The sequence below is a fragment of the Podarcis vaucheri genome, assembly GCF_965113315.1.
Source record: "Podarcis vaucheri genome assembly, chromosome: 7".
NCBI classification, from domain to species: domain Eukaryota; kingdom Metazoa; phylum Chordata; class Lepidosauria; order Squamata; family Lacertidae; genus Podarcis; species Podarcis vaucheri.
In genome coordinates, this window is record NC_138765.1 from 22016824 (window position 1) to 22035062 (window position 18239).

General features: G+C 49.6%; 1 protein-coding gene across 3 annotated transcripts in view; it reads left to right on the forward strand.

The window, feature by feature from the left end:
- Positions 1 to 3449: 3449 nt before the first annotated feature.
- Positions 3450 to 18239, forward strand: part of KIRREL2 (kirre like nephrin family adhesion molecule 2) — a 62596-nt gene continuing 47806 nt past the window's right edge. For 2 of the 3 annotated variants that reach the window (XM_082231585.1, XM_082231584.1), the window contains exon 1: positions 3450 to 4072. In XM_082231585.1, the coding sequence (XP_082087711.1) occupies positions 4003 to 4072 (70 nt within the window). In that variant the 5' untranslated portion in view covers positions 3450 to 4002. The remainder of the gene's footprint in view (positions 4073 to 18239) is intronic. The other variant, XM_082231583.1, reaches the window with a different exon arrangement.

Here is an 18239-nt window from a genome sequence, read left to right on the forward strand (position 1 = left end):
TAAAACGTCACACATTAAAAACTTCCCTAAACAGGGCTGCCTTCAGATGTTTTCTAAAGGTCAGGTAGTTGTTTATCTCTTTAACATCTGATAGGAGAGCATTCCACAGGGTGGGCACCACCACTGAGAAGGCCCTCTGCCTGGTTCCCTGTAGCTTTGCTTCTCTCAGTGAGGGAACAGCCAGAAGTCCCTCGGAGCTGGACCTCAGTGTCTGGGCAGAACAATGGGGGTGGAGATGCTCCTTCGGGTATACTGGGCGAAGGCCATTTAGGGCTTTAAAGGTCAGCACCATCACTTTGAATCAAGCTCAGAAACGTACTGGGAGCCAATGTAGGTCTTTCAGGACCGGTGTTATATGGTCTCAGCGGCTGCTCCTAGTCACCAATCGAGCTGCCGATTCTGGATTATTTGTAGTTTCCGGGTCACCTTCAAAGGTAGCCCCATGTAGTAGGACTGTATTATGCAGCCTACCTGCCTCACACTTCTTCCTGGTCAGTCACAGGCCTTACCTGTGAACTTTTTTCCACACTTTCCCACTGAACCACAGAGCCAGCCCCTTACAGGATGTGGAAGATGCGTTTAGCAGGTCCGTCCAAATGATTCAATCTCACTTATAGGTCAGAACAGAGAGCAGACCTATTAGATGTGCTGATCAAACCTCCCTCATCTCACAGGTCAACAACCCCTGCTGCTCACACCAAGAACCATGGCTGTGCTCACAAGGAATGCAGGGATGCTGCAGTGCCAATTCACATCATCCCATGCGATCACCGCATCAAAAAGAACAGAGTTGCTCATTTTGGCAGTGTGGCATAACCTGTCTTGCAAATGCAGAAATGCAGCCCATCCTAACTCTACATGCTTTTCACTCACAGCAGGTGACAGAACAGTCACAAAGCCATGGCAGTTGACACCTTTTTTTCTACCTCAAACCATTAGCATAAATCAGCCTGTCTTTTCTCATATTGTGCAGAATTCCAAGCGCACGGGGAGCTACCTTTGAAACTGCCCCGCATGTGCACATATATTAATGGGAGCAGTGCAGGATCAAAAGCAGAAGAAAGCTATTTTTGAGACTGAATATATTTTCTAATCAGTGTAGGGTTTGCAGTCAAACTACGGGCACAGGAAACGAAGAGATAGTAATCATGGTAAACATGATGCAAAAATGCCTCTGACTCCCCCGTTCCTCTCTCCCAGGTCATCCCCCACCCAAAATCACATGCTGCCCATCAACCAAAAACCAAGAAAGCCAACCACTGTTGCATCCAAGCTCAGAACTGTTCACACTGACTGGCAGGGTTTCAGGCAGAGCTCCTTCCCAACTTTATCTGGAGGTGCAGAGATTGAACCTTGGATTTCCCGCTGTAGCCTTTCTGTAATCTCTTTCATTACAGAAAGTATTTTGCAGGATTACCATAGGTCCAGGCCCGGTCCAGGTTGCATGAAGTCATGGCGGTGTGCATTTTCCTCACCAAAGAGTAACCGCAACTCCGAACATCTGGGATCAATGAAAAAGCCCAAGCCGCTCTGCCTCAGCCTCAGCCCTCTCCCATCTTCAGTATGGGGATAATACCGACCCATTCTGCGGCGTTGTTGTAGCAATGGTTGAGATCAGGCATACGAAATTCTCTGAGCCGTCTCAAAGCACATTCCTATCCACTGCATTCAGGATTGCAGCCTGGTAGTGCAATCATATACTTGTCTACTTCAATGGGATTTAAGGTAAAGGTACCCCTGACCGTTATGTCCAGTTGCGGACGACTCTGGGGTTGTGCGCTCATCTCACTCTATAGGCCGAGGGAGCTGGCGTACAGCTTCCAGGTCATATGGCCAGCATGACTAAGCCGCTTCTGGTGAACCAGAATGCCGTTTACCTTCCCGCAAGAGCGGTACCTATTTATCTACATGCACTGGTGTGCTTTCGAGCTGCTAGGTTGGCAGGAGCTGTGACCGAGCAATGGGAGCTCACCCCGTCGTGGGGATTCGAACCGCCGGCCTTCTGGTCGGCAAGCCCTAGGCTCAGTGGTTTAGACCACAGCGCCACCCGCGTCCCTATCAATGGGATTTACTCCCAGGTAAATGTATTTAGGAGTGCAGCCTAAAAGTACTGAATGAATGCCAACCTAACATTATTCATTTCCAAAAGCAGGGTGGGAGGGAGAGTAGACTGGGTGTCATGTGACCTTTTGCCCTGAGGAATTGTGTACACATTCCCTCCTTTGCTCTGCATACAGTGCACTACCACTGCCAGTTTGGTAAGCAGAGTAAGCCACAACCCATATCTCTCCTGCCATTTCTTAGGCAATACTGCATTTATATGCATTCTCCCCCCCCCCCAAAAAAAAAAAAACCCAGCCAATGCAAATTAAAGAAAAGAACAATTGCATTTTTAGATAGTAATGTGTACATAGCCCGATACTAGGGGATCAGGAACTTGTGCTGGGAGGAATGCACTCTGCACGTGCTCAATGCACTCATGTTCCAAGGGTCTGCAGGTTAAAACAAAAAATAGAGCTAAAAATTGGCTTCTATTAATCCCTGCCTATGAATTAGAGAAGCAGAAATTTGAATTAGACAAGCCCCTCCAGCCTACGATATAAACTATGGTTTTGCTTAGGCCTGCCTGGGGCAGTTTAAGGAGGGAGCTAGGTTATGTGCAAAAGGGGACAGGCAGAGTCTCTTGGGGGCAAGCAAGGCCAGGTCAGAAAGCTGCCTTGATGCATGTAGTTGTTGCATCAGATTGTTGTGCAGCGTGCTTTCCCACCCCAGGGCCTTGCTGTTCAGCCCCCGCTATTTCTCACCTTTCTCTTTCCCTGCAAAGCGGGTCAGCAGATCATCCCACCAGCACCCCCACCACAAATAAATAATGCAACTTCCACACTTTTCAACATAGAAGCCCAGAACAGGCAAAATATCAGAGGGGAGATTGGATTTCAACGAAATAAAAAAAATACCTTTTTCCAGGGTAGGGGAGAGAAACCAGGAAAACAAATACTTTCCCCACCACCACCCCAGAGAAAAATGCAATTTAACGAGGTTCTGTATGGAAGGAGTTTGGAATATGAGAAGGCACCACTGCATCCTTCCTGGGACTATCGGATGCTGGCATTCTCAAGATCCTTTTAAATATTAAAAAAGGACAATTAGCAACGCGCACACACACACAGCCTTTAATTTAACACTCAGTATATGATGTGCCCCATTGTGATACACGATGCGTTGGACGAGGCGCGTTTGCTAGCGTGGGGCACACCCTTCCGCAGGCAGCAGCTGCCTCCTCCCCCTCACACTCCCCACCGCACCCACTAAGCTCGGACCTTTTCACCCACGGGGGTGGGTGGGGAGAGGAGGGGGCGATGCCCGAGCTGGTTCACCCGTGCCCGCCCGCCCGCGAGCGAGCGAGCGAACCAGCCAGCCAGCCACTGCTAGCCAGCGAGCGGTTTCTGAATGCGAGCGTGTGATATATATATTTTTTTTTCTTAATGAGTGCAGCTTCCCAGGCAGCCAATCCGGAGCCGCGGTGGGCGTGGCCATGCTCTACCCTTGCTGAATGAGCAGGAGCTCCCTGGAGGTGGACGGCTACAGTGTGGAAGTAGCTGGGGAGCTGGCGAGTCCTGCAGGAGGGGCAGGAGAGCGCGAGGAAGGCAGGAAGGAAGAAGGGAGAAAGTGGTCCGGTCCTTCCCCGCTTTCCTTTCCTTTTTTATTTTAAGGAGATGAGCTTCGGGGTTTTCCTTGCAACTTCAAAAATCCCTCCTCCTCCCCCAACATCCTCCACTTTTGCTTTAAACCATCCCAGTCCCAGACACCAAGGTCACGGTAGACGCCCCCTCTCTTAAAAGCAGGAAAGAACCCGCAACTGTTGGAATCCTCGAGACCCGGGTCAGCCTCGCTGAGGAATTCGAAGGCGGACACGGGAGAAGGGCGGTCGTGTGAAAGGGAGGCTCCTGCAGTGAGACCCATCCCCGCTGAAGCGCCCATTCCCACCAGCACCCACCCTCGATGCCACCCACCATGAGGACGGCGCTCCTGCTGACCTGGACCGTATCCCTGAGTTACTTTGCAGACCCAGGTATGAACTGCAACTGCTTTATATTTGTCAAACTTCCTTCTGATGGAGGGGGGAGGGGTGTGTGTGAGGGGGGAGGAATCTCCCAGTTTGCCAGCCTTAAGGGGACCCCCCCCCAAAAAAAGCCACCCCACCCACTGACGCTAAACTTAAGACTTAAAAAAAAAAAATTGAACGGGTCCAACTCTTTCACGAAAGATACCAGGCTATATATTATTAGGATTGGGACCGGGCTGAGAGTGCGGGGAGGTTGCTCTGTTTCTGGCTACAAGGGGGGGGGGGACAAGGAGCGGTGCCTCAGGACACCTGGGTTCTATTCCTGACTCTGGGGGAGATCATGGGGCTTAATGGTTTGAGCAGAGGAACGGAGGCGGCCGGCTGGGACCTTCCTTGAGGAATGGGTTGGGACTCGGAACTGCTGGGGAGGGTGTTTTTTCTTTCCTGGGGTGGGTGGGGGGCTCATCCGGACTGTGCCAATGATTCTTGAGTACGCATGTATGTATGACCTTGAGGAGAAGTCGCCTTTGTACCACTGCCTTTGCCGTTCCCTGTTATCTGCGGGGGTGAACTTAAGTAAATAACCTCTGGTGCAGCCAGCAACGAAGTGAGTGGGTCCTTCCCCCACCCCTTCTATGGGGAGGGGTATTACCCCCCCCCCACACACACACACCCTCGTTAAAACCACGCGTTGCAGTTTCATCTCAGGGATTTATTTATTTATTTATTTATTTATTTATTTATTTATTTTGTGCGTGGGGTGTGTGTGTGTGTGAATAATTCTAATTTTTCCCTGTGGGAATGGGAGGGCTACCATCGCCCTGCCTGATTCCCTGAAGTGCTCTTCTCCGCGGGGGCGTGCTTGGGGTTAGGGTTGATCTTTGAGTTCCCTTCCACCCGCAGACTCCCTCTCGTGGTTAACCTTGAACGGCTAAATCTCAAGCCAGCTCGGTTCGCACGCCGACCAGCGCCCCCCTCCCACCCACTCCCCCTTCCCCCCCCCACAGTGCTGCAACCCCAGCACCCACACCTCGTTGTCATTCAGGTGCGGCTTTATTATTTAGCAAGCATACGCGATCAGTCTTGAAGGGGGCGGGTGGGGGAGGAGGAAGAGGAGCGCGGAACCTCTGAACTCCCCCCTCCCCTTCTGAATCTGGGTAAGCCTCGCCTGGCACTGGTGTGCTTCTCCCCATCCCACCCCCATCCCGCAACACCTTTACTTTTAATATGATTTAATTTCTCCCCCTCCCCTTCCTGTCTTGTAATTTCTACCAGAGGTTCAGGATTGGGGGGGGGGGTGTTTCAGGAGGCCTGGCAAGTTCAATGCTAACCCTTCTCTGTACAGAAGTAAGTCCTATTGAGTTCATTGGACGCTTGCGCCCAGGTAAGCGGAATTTAGGATAAATTCCAGAAATACCAAACTCTGGTTGTTGTGGATGCATAAGTGGAAACTTGGGGGGGCCCTCTGCAGATGCCCAGAGTTGTGCCTCTCGCCTCTCACCTCCCTCAACTGGCATTGGTGTCAAGGGAAAGAGTTCTGTGATTGAGTCATGTAGGGAATGTTGGAAGGTGGTTGGCTAGTTAACCTGCCAATCAGCTTCAGTCTCTGGTTATGAGATTTCTTTGCCTAGATTTGGGGTCAGCCCCAGTGGCGTAGCGTGGGTTGTCAGCACCCGGGGCAAGGCAAGTAATTTGCGCCCCCTAACCCATGGATTTGCGCCCCCTAACCCGTGGATTTGCGCCCCCTAACCCCCAGATGGTGCGGCCGGGCCCCCCTGCACCCCCCACGCTACACCACTGGTCAGCCCCTCAATAGGCTGCACCCCCTACATGCCCAGGAGCAGGCCTAGCTGGAGACTCCATATGCATCATATACATTTAAAGCAACCCCCCCCCAAAAAAATTGGGAATTGTAGTTTTAAAAGTCCTGTGAATTGTAGCTCTGGATGAATAAACTACAGCTGCCAGTGGGTGGTGGAAATGTGCTTTAAATGTATGGTGTTTAGGCAGCCTATGGCACATTGGGGCCTGAGGCGGGGGGGCGGGGGGGCGGGGGGGCGGAATCCAAAGAGCACTCTCCTCTCCACACCCTGTCCCCATTGGCAGGTAGCGCCATGCGCTGGGAAAGTTTGCCTGTGCAACCCCCCCCCCCCATGGAAAGAATCAGGATCTGCATGTTAAGAGATAGCGTGGTTCCTTCTCAGTGGGGTTTGTGCGGTGCAGCGGACAGGCCTGGTGGATTGTGGGTCAGGCATCTGCCTGTGTTCTGCTGTGCCTCCCTTAAGGGCATCATATATACACACACACACCCCTCTCCCCTTGGCCTGCTGCAACATGGGAAGCCTGCCTCCAAGCAGGGCACCCCAGGGTCATCCTGGCAGTGGGTCACTGGGAGGAGCCACCTGGACCAGTGGGCAGCTGTGGTTGCACCTCCTCCAATGTAGAAATGAAATCCTGTGAAATGGCTCTGCTGTTCGGCCAGGAGGAGCTCTCCTCCAGTCGCAGTGCAGTGATGGGGGAAGGTGCACCTGCTGAACTTCTCCCTGACAGCTCTTAAAGGCACAGGAGCCGTTTCATTTGGAGAGGACCAGAAGCTGCCTTATGCAGAATTGCACCAATGGTCTGCCTATAAGCTCAGTATGGTCCATACCAACCCTGGCAGCGCCTCTCCAGGGTTTCGGACAGCGGCCTCTCCCAGTCCTAGCTGGAGATGCTGAGGACTGAACCCAGGGCCTCGTGAGTACAAAGCAAAAACGGGACTCTACCACCGATGCAAGGAGTTGAATGTGTCTTCCTTTGGGCCTGGCAACCCTCCGGAGTTGGCTGGGTTCTCTTGGCTCATCTGCTGTCAGATGCCTTCAGTGGCAGCGATGGGAGTGCAGAGTGGCGCCCCCAGGGCAGGGTTTGGGGGTGTCGGGGATGCGTGGGTTGCGGAGGTGTCGAGGGGATAAGTGAGTTCACACTTGCACGCCTGGCTTAGCCTCTGCCCCCTGGCTACAAGTTCCCTTTGCAGTAACACTAATGATTCCTGAGTGGTTGTGGCGCTCTTTTCCCCCCATGGCGCCTGCTCTTCGCTGGCGTTGAATCAACCTCTGCACAAGGGTGGGGAGGGAACCGGGGACGGGGGGGGGGCAGTGTCTAATGATGATGTGTCTTGAGCCAGCAGCCAGAGGCAGCAGCCGGAACATGGGAGACTAAGATGCAGGGCGGGGGAGTTTAAGGACAGAAACAGGATTTCAAACGGTCGCGTTAGGGCAGCTGAACACTTCTCCCTAGAAAAAGAATTTCCCTGTGGCACTAATGCATGGGGTGGAAAGTTAACAGCCACCACAGTCCTTGCACTGTGATTTATGATGGGGAACCTGTGGGCATCCCCTGATGCCGTACTACAACTCCCAACACCCCCTAACCATTGGCCGTACTGGCTGTGGGCCAATGCATATAAGCAGCTGGGGGATACTGACTCCATGCACAAGATGGTCTCACCGGTGGTGCTGGAGAACATCAGCCTATTGTAACTGGGACCTTCAACATCCAAGCCAAGGCTCTCTTATCTGGGCTGCCTCAGGAGGACTCCGTGGCTGCCATCTTGGGGACCCTGTAGGCATCCAGATGTTGAGCGGATGATCATTGGTTATGCTGACTGGAGCTGATGGGAGGTGGAGTTCAGCAACAGCTTGAAGGCTACAGCTTCCTCCTCAGCTCTTTACCAACAGAATTTGGTTCAGTTACCTTTTTTAAAATAATAAATAAAAGCACACCCCTACTGTTCCTATTTTCATTTCCCACAACAGGTTCGCTGTTTGCAGGAGACTGAGGAAGCAACCTGCAAAGTAGGTTGTTGCCTGTCACAGCGTGTGCAGTGATGCACTTAATTTCCAAGGAGCTGCAACACTTTTCGTTTCCCCCCACTCATTCTCTGACATTGCAACGTCCTCATAATCTCCAACTTTTTTTCCAGAGCTGGGACCTCTCTTTAACATGGATCTCCAACACGGAACCCCTTTCTAGGTCTGATGTCCTCCTTTGCCGCATTTTTTCTCCCCCCTTAACCTCTTTCACCTTCTCTAAAGGCAAAAGTCCCTCAGTCGCTTCCCACAAAGCCCCGGATAAAACAAAGGCTCCATCACTGACACAACCCAGTATACCATGGATGGTCATGTTGGACTACAAGTCCCATCATCCCTGACTGTCAGCCCTGCTGGCTGGGGTTGATGGGCGTTGGAGTACAATGACCTCTGGAGAGCGGCACATGAGCTAACCCGCATCACACCATTTGTAGGCTGTTGGTCTTTGTCAATGTTTGTTGCTTTGTCCCATACATCCTGCCTTCATCAAGGACCTACCACACATCTGGACCAACAATAAGTACTACATTTGGCAAAGGATCCTAAGAAATGTTTGGAGGAAATCTTGTTTTCAGCCCAGGGACCGCTTTCCTCAGAGGCAACCTTTCAGGGGCCACTTGGCCAAGGTGGGCACTCAAAGGAAGACACAGAGCAAGGCTGGTCAGGGGTGTGGCCTTGAGTGGGTGGGTGTGGCTTTGAAGGGCAAAGGGGCGTGGCCTGAGGAATAGTCCCATATGTGGACAGAGGCCTTGAGGATGACGCTTGAGTTTCCCCTTCTCTATTTCATAGTGTACTTTTTTGTCAGGGGGGGTAACAATGGGTTGGTGAGATCAGGTCAAGGGGGGCACAAAAAACGCAACTCTCCACTCTGCTTGGGAGTGGCTAGGAGCCCACCCACCTGTTTGCACACTCTCCTTGCCAAGGGTTCAAGGGACCGACAGGGGATGCCCTTACAGCTCCTTGCCAAGGGCACAAGGGAGCCTAGGTACGCCTCTGCTCTTGGTTCCCATAAGGACCTGGCTAAGGCTTTGCAGTTGTGACCTCCACGCTCCCCTTCATTGTAGGGGAAGGTCTGTGGTTGCGGAGACTGTGCCTTTTGCAGGAGCTGCTTTTCTCTCCATCAAGGAACCCCTGGCAAGCTGCTGTGGAACCCCAGAGTTCTTTGGAATATATTTTGAAAAGCACTGTTCTATTTTAGTAACATAGAATAAGGCAGACTCTTCCCCCCCGACACACACACACACTTTCCCTCTTTTTCTTTAGTTTAAACAAAGCTTTCAAAGAGCACACAATTCTCCACCAAGCCAAAGGTGTTCCGAGCTGGCAAAAAAAAAATGGTATTGTGCGTCCCTGTTCTGTCCTTGCTTTTTTATTTTTTTAAAAAAGCATCTGATCTGAAATAGTCTTAATGAACCTGCTATTGTCAAACATTCACAGCTTCTGCCCATCTAAGGCTGCTTTTCCCTCTTCCCGCCCCCCTACCCTCCTTCTTCTGTGCTTCAGGGTTCTGTTTGGTGTTCCAGCAGCACAAATAAATAAATAAATGCATTTCCAGCTGGCTCCCAGAATTCTAGAAAAGGGGATAATTTTCCCTCTTAAACCTTCAAAAAAAATTATTTATTTTTTTAAAAAAATCAAAATGCAGCCATCTCATTGAGAAGCTGTGTGACTGAAATTTGGCAGGAGCAAAAGCTGGCCTGGGGGATGTGCCTTCTGTTGTCTCTGTGGAAATCCACTCAAATTTGCAGTGATCTCAAGTTGGCAAAGTTGCAACGAGTGCATTTATCTGAATACTAATGCTGAGCCTTGCCTGTATTAAGTTATGCAAATGACTACCCCCTCCGCCTATCACTGACACAGAGCTGGGAGGTGGGGTGGGTGGGAGGGAGGAATGGCTGGTCGGCAGCCCCCAGCAGTAGTGGGGGTGGGGTGGGAGAGGAGGAGGAGGAGGAGGAAGAGGAAGAAGAGAAGGCTGCCTTGGTAAGGCTGACAAAACAATTATAACTGATGCATTGATCAACTAAAAATAAGCCTTGCCGTAATTCAAGGTGATCTTTAGAGTATCTCGGAGGAAACTTAACATGGTGCGGCTTCTTTCCCCCTCTCTGAGTGAAATGACAAATCGTTGAAGTGCTGGGAAACCTGCTTAGCTAGAGAGCTGCAGAGAGCGGGCAGGAGGGGTGGAGTGGGGGCCACGTGGTCGCCCACATGCCGTCAGATGCCAACTTCCGAACCATTGGGCATGCTGGCTTGAGCCAACAGGAATGGGAAGGCTTCAAGTTGGCCATATCCGTTATGCACAATGCATGCATATACAGTGGTACCTCGGGTTACATACGCTTCAGGTTACACGCAGCCTTTCTCAACCTGTGGGGCCCCAGATGTTGTTGAACTACAACTCCCATCACCCCTAGCTAGCAAGGCCAGAGCTCAGGGATGATAAGAGTTGTAGTCCAACAACATCTGGGGACCCAAAGGTTGAGAACCACTGGTACAGACTCTGCTAACCCAGAAATGGTACCTCGGGTTAAGAACTTTGCTTCAGGATGAGAACAGAAATTGTGCAGTGGCAGCAGGAGGCCCCATTAGCTAAAGTGGTGCTTCAGGTTAAGAACAGTTTCTGGTTAAGAACAGACCTCCGGAACGAATTAAGTACTTAACCCGAGGTACCACTGTACATATATTTGCATACATCAACCTTCTGCAGGTCAAAGGGGCAAAAATGCATAGTTAAATCCAGTCCTATGATCCACAGGAAAACACCAACGGCACTGTTCTTCAAGCCTTCGCCATTTCACCAGGCGCTGTCTGGAATCATTCAAGCCAGTCTTCTAAACCTTATGGGGTTAAGTGTGCTTTTATACTTTTTTTTAAAAAAGTGATTTTTCCCACGAGGCTGAATCCATAACTCGTTACCTGTTTCCACACTTGCACAAGACGGGTTACGGGAATTGGAAAATGGACACCGTCCTGTCCATAGTTGTTTGGGCCATACGAACTGAACAAATGCACTGAATGATGGGTTGCATCTAGAGCCCATGTGCTTAACAAGAAAAGAGAGAGAGAGACTTCTATGCTCATGTGTTCTTTGCTGTGGAATGCTATTTGCTTTGATCACTTTGCATCTGTCCTGGGTTCATGTTGCAGAATTAAGTATTTCATGCGTGTATGGACCACCACATATAGAAAAGTGTTAATAAGTTAAGTTTGGCATGGCACCAGGCAATTTGTCCCTGGCTGTTGGTGACCCAGCCGCTTAGGGGGAATCACGAGCAGTTCTCGTCTTGCCCCCGGCAGACCAAGAAACTTGAGTATTGAAAAATTATGCTTTGCAGGAGCTTTGTGCTGGCTGGCACAGCTTGAGTTCTCCCATTTTGCTTCTCTGTTGGTTCAAGCAGGTAAAAAAAGCTACAGGTATGTGAGGGTTAGCGCAGGGCTGGGTGTTTGTGATACCTGGCCCTCCAAATGCTCTTAGACTCCATATCCCATCAGCCCTAGGCCAAAGGTCAGGGATGATAGAAGTTGGAGTACAACAATAAGTTTTCCGGCCCTGAGCTAGCATCACATTCCATCCAAAACCCGGGACTGTGGTTTGTTTTGCTAGCCAGCCTTGAACCAAGGTTTGCTGGCTTTACTGGTCATAGTTTGTCAGGGCAAAATGCGAAGGTTTGCCCTTTTGCAGTGCCTTTATGAAGTAAGGGATAAAAGTGGGAGCCTTGAGCCTCATGCAGCAGCCCATAGATGAGCAGTTCTCAACCTGTGGGCCCCCAGATGTTGTTGGACTACAACTCTCATCATCCCTGAGCGCTGGCCTTGCTAGCTAGGGGTGATGGGAGTTGTAGTTCAACAACATCTGGGGACCCACAGGTTGAGAAAGGCTGCCATAGATCATGCGCATTGTGTAAACCAGGGTTTCTCAAACGTGGATCCCCAGCTGTCTTTCGACTACAACTCTCATCATCTCTAGCTAGCAGGACCAGTGATCAGGGATGTTGGGAATTGTAGTCCCCTAACAGCTGGAGACGCAAGTTTGGGAAACCCTGATGTGAGCCAAGCTAGTTAGCTGGACAGTGTGTCCAAACACAGCCAGTGCTTGGCTGTGGATCCCAACTGCGCCTTTCCCCAAACATTGGTGTTTTCTATGGATTATTCTGTTTACAGATTTTGGTTTGTGTCCACCAGCCTGTGGCATTGGCACAAACTGGGGCGGGGGGGTGACGGGGAGGAGGAGAAGAGTCTATAGATTTGAAAAAAGGACGCATGAAAACAAATGAACAGCTCAGTCCCATAATGAATGGGGCATAAAAGTGCCTATCTCTCCATCTCCTGTAAATACTGGCATGCTTTGTGGATGTGAGGCTGCTTACACTGTATGAAGTGGCAGTTGCTATTAAACAAAATAAAGCTCTTATTTTCTCGCGTCTCATCTTCTGTCACGAAGTAATTGTCTGCTCCCTTAATTTCCTGCGGCAGTAAACATTTTGGATTGATTTTTCCTCCCTTTTTTTAACACGTCTGGAGAGATGCTTTAAGATAGCCATTGATTATTACCAGTGAAAATTGTTGGAGGAAATAGGGAAAATTGAATTTTCTCAGGGAGAAAAGACACAGAAGCCTTCAAAAACTGCAGTTATTACATGCTTGATGGCCACTAGATAGATTGGCAGGCTCCCAAAGATTTTGTCACTGCTGAACATATTTCATGGGGAAGAGAGGATTCAAAGAGCCGTGTGACTCTTCTTCTGCAGTTATTGCTCCTTCCAGAGCCAGGACTTAACTTGATGTATTGGTTTCGCCCTAGAACCCGGGGGTTTTTGTGCTTTTTTACTGCCAGAGCCCAGCCCCAGAACACGTGGAGCTGTAGAATAATGGATGTATCTGCTGTAAAATGAGGATGCTGTTCTCAAGACATTGTTTTCTCCTCTTGCCATGGTGGGGCAGCGCTTTGGTTCACTGGTAGAGCATGCACCATGTATGCAGATGATCCAGATTCAATCCCCACCATCTCCAGGTAGAACTGGGAGAGACTCTGGTCTGAAATCCTGGAGAGCCACCAACAGGGTAGACAATGCTGAGCTTGATGAACCAATTCTGTGACAAGCCAGTTCATCTGATGTTGAATTCAGGCTCCCATCAGCCCCATCCAGCATGAGCAATGGGTTAAGGTTGAAGGAAGCTGTAGTCTGGAAGACCACATCATATCTGCAAGGGAACACAATGATCTGCCCCATAAGCTGGCTTCCATGGTGGTAGACAGCCTGGTGCCATCCAGATATTGTGGACTACAACACTCGTTCTCCTGGGTTATTGGCCAGACTGGCTATGCCTCATGGGAGTTGCAGTCCACAACTGGAGGCCACCGTGTCTGGCCACCCCAACATCCAATACAGTGGTACCTCGGGTTACATACACTTCAGGTTACATACGCTTCAGGTTACAGACACCGCTAACCCAGAAATAGTGCTTCAGGTTAAAAACTTTGCTTTAGGGAGAGAACAGAAATTGTGCTCCGGCGGCGCGGCAGCAGCAGGAGGCCCCATTAGCTAAAGTGGTGCTTCAGGTTAAGAACAGATTCAGGTTAAGTACGGACCTCCGGAACGAATTAAGTACTTAACCCGAGGTACCACTGTACATTGCTCAGCTGTGGTTTGTTACATGTTATGCACCTCAAGGCCCTTCGGACAGCTTGGACAAGAGCAGAATCAGCTTTTGTCCTTTTGTGCTTACACCCTCCACTGGTAGTGGTACAATCCTCGCTCTCTTTTTTGGTGTGTCATAATGGGCATGAATCCAGAACAACCTGGGACTTGGCTGCCACTGTAAAAATCAGCGTTTTGATTCTGTATGTTCTGTAGCACTTGGCCCACATGCAGCTTTGGTTTCTAAACCTCATGGTTGTGGTATGAAGTTGGGAAATGTGCAGCTGGTGTTTGCTGAAGGCCTTGAAAACCAGAAGACTGAACTGGGTGGGGAACCCCAGAAACCCATCTCCCTATGGGCGTTGTTGTTGTTTAGTCGTGTCCGACTCTTCGTGACCTCATGGACCAGAGCACACCAGGCACTTCTGTCTTCCACTGCCTCCCGCAGTTTGGTCAAACTCATGCTGGTAGCTTCAAGAACACTGTCCAACCATCTCGTCCTCTGTCGTCCCCTTCTCCTTGTGCCCTCCATCTTTCCCAACATCAGGGTCTTTTCCAGGGAGTCTTGTCTTCTCATGAGGTGGTCAAAGTATTAGAGCCTCAGCTTCAGGATCTGTCCTTCCAGTCAGCACTCAGGGCTGATTTCCTTCCCTATGGGCATAGCCAAGATTTATTTGGGGGGGCAGGTATTGTTAGAGGCGGGCAGAACCGAGTTATCTGTGATACAAGTGGTCAATTAAGTATTATTATTAATTTGCTTGATTGGGGGGGCAGCTGCCCCCTGGCTACGCCCATGCAGCTTTGCACCCCCAAAATAGGTGGGTTTTTTGTTTTTCTTTAAAGGTAAGTGTAGCTTCAATGCATCCATAAATTAGGGCAATCTTTACAGGATGTTATCGTGGCTTAATAAGCCAATAATCTATTAATGCCTGTGCATTCAGCTCCTTCTTTCCCCCCATTGCAGCACAATGAACCTAACCCAGGACCTTTTCTGGTTTGTCCTGAACTGGAAACGTGTGGTTACCAAATTCAGAACAAAGCAGGAGATGAATCCATGGAGCTAGTTCCTTTACATCCTGTCTTTTTTTGAACAAACTTAGCAAACCCTTTTCTGTTAGAGTCTTCCTGATTTAATCACAGTTGGTGCAAAGGTAAGAGAGCACAGGGGCTCTGTTGGGGAATAGGCTAGGTAATATTTCAGCTGACAAACCCGAGATATTGTCCATACCGCACAAAGTCTCCAGCTGTAACCGTATCGCTTCACAAACACTATCTCAAGTGCAAAAACGCGTACAAAAAAATGATGGCCGGGACGGATGGGAGCTGGGCTTCGACAACATCTGGAAGGCAGCAGGTTTGGGAAGGCTGCTTTTCTGTTATGGTAACCCTGGAGGAACAGTATAAACTTTCAGAAGTGCCCATCTGTGATCTTCCAGTTGTGGTTGGACACCATTGGCCATGCTGCCTGAGGCTGATGGGGAGTGGAGTCTGGCAACATCTGGTGGGTCACAGGATTTCCGCCCCTGGTCTTCCTTGCTTCCTCTTCTGCCTGGAATTGCTTCCCCAAACACCTTTGTGATGCTGTTTCTCTCTTCCGCCTACCTTCATCAAAGGCCAGCTTCTCTGGGACGAATTTTGCCCAGCTCCTTCCCTTAGTCCTCATCCCCTACAGCAGGGATAGCCTATGCAGTGGTCTCCAGATGCTACTGGCTTACAACTCCCATCATCCTTCAGCACTGGCCAGGCTGGCTGTGGCTGATGGGAGATGGAGTTCCGCAACTGTATTATATCATTTCCCACCCCACCTTTGCCTACTCTCCACCTGTTATGTACTGAGGTTCTCACCCTGGGCCAGCAGGGGGATACTGTAGATAGTTTTCACTCAGGTCCACATATGCAAATAAGGAATTGAAAGTGACGTTCAGTGACTGGATAGTTACAGAAAGTTGTTACTGTTGCCTTGTAGTTGAGCTCTATATAAGCAGGTTGGCTGAACCCTTCAGTTCAGTTCTGTTCTGTTCTAGCCTGTGAATAAACAAGAGCTGTTTGAAGAATCGCTGTGTCGTCTGATATGTTCACCCACAACTTAACACCACCTTTCAGCAGTATCTGGAGGGTCAACACATTTGCTGCCCCCCTGCATTATGACAACGAGGCTCCCCTTTTTGAGTCACAAAAATAAAATAATAATAATAACAACAATAAATTTATTATTTACACCCCGCCCATCTGGCTGGGTTCCCCAGCCACTCTGAGCAGCTGCCAACAGAATAAAAAAAGAATAAAACATCACACATTAAAAACTTCCCTAAACAGGGCTGCCTTCAGATGTCTTCTAAAAGTCAGGTAGTTGTTTATTTCCTTGACATCTGATGGGAGGGTGTTCCGCAGGGCGGGCACCACTACTGAGAAGGCCCTCTGCCTGGTTCCCTGTAACCTCACTTCTTACAGTGAGGGAACTGCCAGAAGGCCCTTGGAGCTGGACCTCAGTTAAAACCCTTCTCCACAGAATAAAAACAAACAGACAAATGGAGAGTTGGATGCCACAATTTAGGGAGGAGGTTGCCAAGCTGGAACTTGTGCAGAGGAGGGCAACCAAGATGATCAAGGGTCTGGAAACCAAGCCTTATGAGGAATGGTTGAAGGAGGTGGGTTAGTTTGGCCTGGAAAAGAAGAGACTGAGAGGATACCCATTTTCAAATATCTCAAGGGCTGTCACATGGAAGAGGAAACAAGCTTGTTTTCTCTGTGCTCTGGAGGGGAGGACTCAGACCAATGGATTTAAGTTACAAGAAAGTAGATTCAGACTAAATACCAGAGCTCTTTGACAGTGAAACAGACTCCATCTGAAGGTGGTGGACTCTCCTCCTTTAGAGGTTTCTAAGCAGAGGTTGGATGGCCATCTCTCATGGATGCTTTAGCTGAGATTCCGGCATTGCAGGGGGTTGGACTAGGTGAATTCTATGATTCTCTATTGTGTTTCTGGATTTGTCATTTGTTCTGCATCTTATATTCAGGTGGGAGTAGCGGTGCTTGCATTGCCAAAACAGTGCCATGCAAGAGGGAGGTATGGGCAGGCTTGCGGGGACCCCAAAATTTGTAGAAATACCCCCAAATCAGAAAAAAATGATGGCTGGGGGAAAACACAAGGGGGAAACCCCAAAACAGACCAGTTGTAGACTGCATGTGTGCAGCGGCCACAGAATTCTGGGAAGGTCAGAGGGGGAATGGGATGGAATACCCTGGAGGGGGAATGTGGCTGGCTGGCTGGAACAGGATCACTCCGCACTGCAACACTTTGTTGCATGTCCTACTTGTAGGGATTCAGTCTGCCTCCCCAACACACCCAGCAGGCCCACGTTATCAAATGGCATTGGTGGTGCTGTCATGATTCGTGAAGCTACGTAACTCATTAAGACACTGTTGTCTGCCATATTTTTGAAGTGTATATCCTTTAAAGACCGGGTACATGAATCACGAGAGCCGCATTTAAAGTGCAGTGCTGGTTGCGCATGATCTGCGGAGGGAGCGCATCAGAATGTGCCAGATAATTCCCCAGGTGGTTAGTGACATCTATATGCAAATATAGATGGATGTACATCCTGCAATCTGTTACATGCCACTGCCTCTTGGCAAAGAAAAAAAGGAAAATCCTTCATATACAAGGTAAAATGAAATGTGTCTGTATCATCCCAATGCCTGAGACTTGTGGGGCAGACCATAGTGTTATCATAGGGTGAGGCTATGTAGGACACCATGGGGCTGCCAACATAAGAGATCTGGATCTAACTCATAGATCTCTTGAGTAATTTGCAGCAGATGAGCAAGATAATTGACTTCCTACTGTAATAACAAAAAATAGGGGTCCCCCCCCCTTCTAAACAAGGCAGCTGAGATGAAGAAAGCGTGGATTGTGGGGAAAACCAGGAGAAAACATGACTGACCTGTATTCTGGTACCCGAAACAAATTCCTGAGAATGTTCTCCAGGGGAATTCTGTTCCATAAACCTGAAGGTACATGTCTCACCACCACCCACTGCCAGCTGCTGTTTTCCACCTGGTTCCAGCTGGTGAATCTCTGGACTCCGGTGACAAATGAAGTAGATCACACAAGCCTGGTGTCTGCTTGCTCAAGTTACAGAAGACTCGCAGCCAAAATCTAGGCAGGGCCCGGGGAAGTGGTCCAGCCGGAAAAGGGCAAAGGTGACGATGTAAAGATGCAGGAATATGACAAACAACGAGGCTTTCCATGTTTTCTCTCCCACGTTTTGGGCAAATTTTCCGCTTTGGAAAAATGAGGATCTGGGGGAAGCACTGGCAAAGAGGAGTATATTCTCTCTTTCATATCACTGATCAAAAGCAACAGCTATATTTTGAAATAATATTGCCGCAAGACACCCAGGCCCAAGATAGGCAGCAATATGGGACTGGTTCATGGTCTTGATATTGATGCTTACTGGCCTCAGGCCCCAAGAATGGGCTTTCTGAACTGGATACTAGGCAACCTTAACTGCACGTGTTCAGAAGTCTCTGGGACAGCAAAGGAGCAGTGGAGGGATTGTGAAAAGACATGACAGGAGACTTGCCAGTGTTCCTGATCCACACTAGCTTTTGCCTTGAATGCAGCTCTCTTCCCACTTTCCAACTTGTGTGTCAAATGAGGGTGGCTGCTCGCACATTACTGAT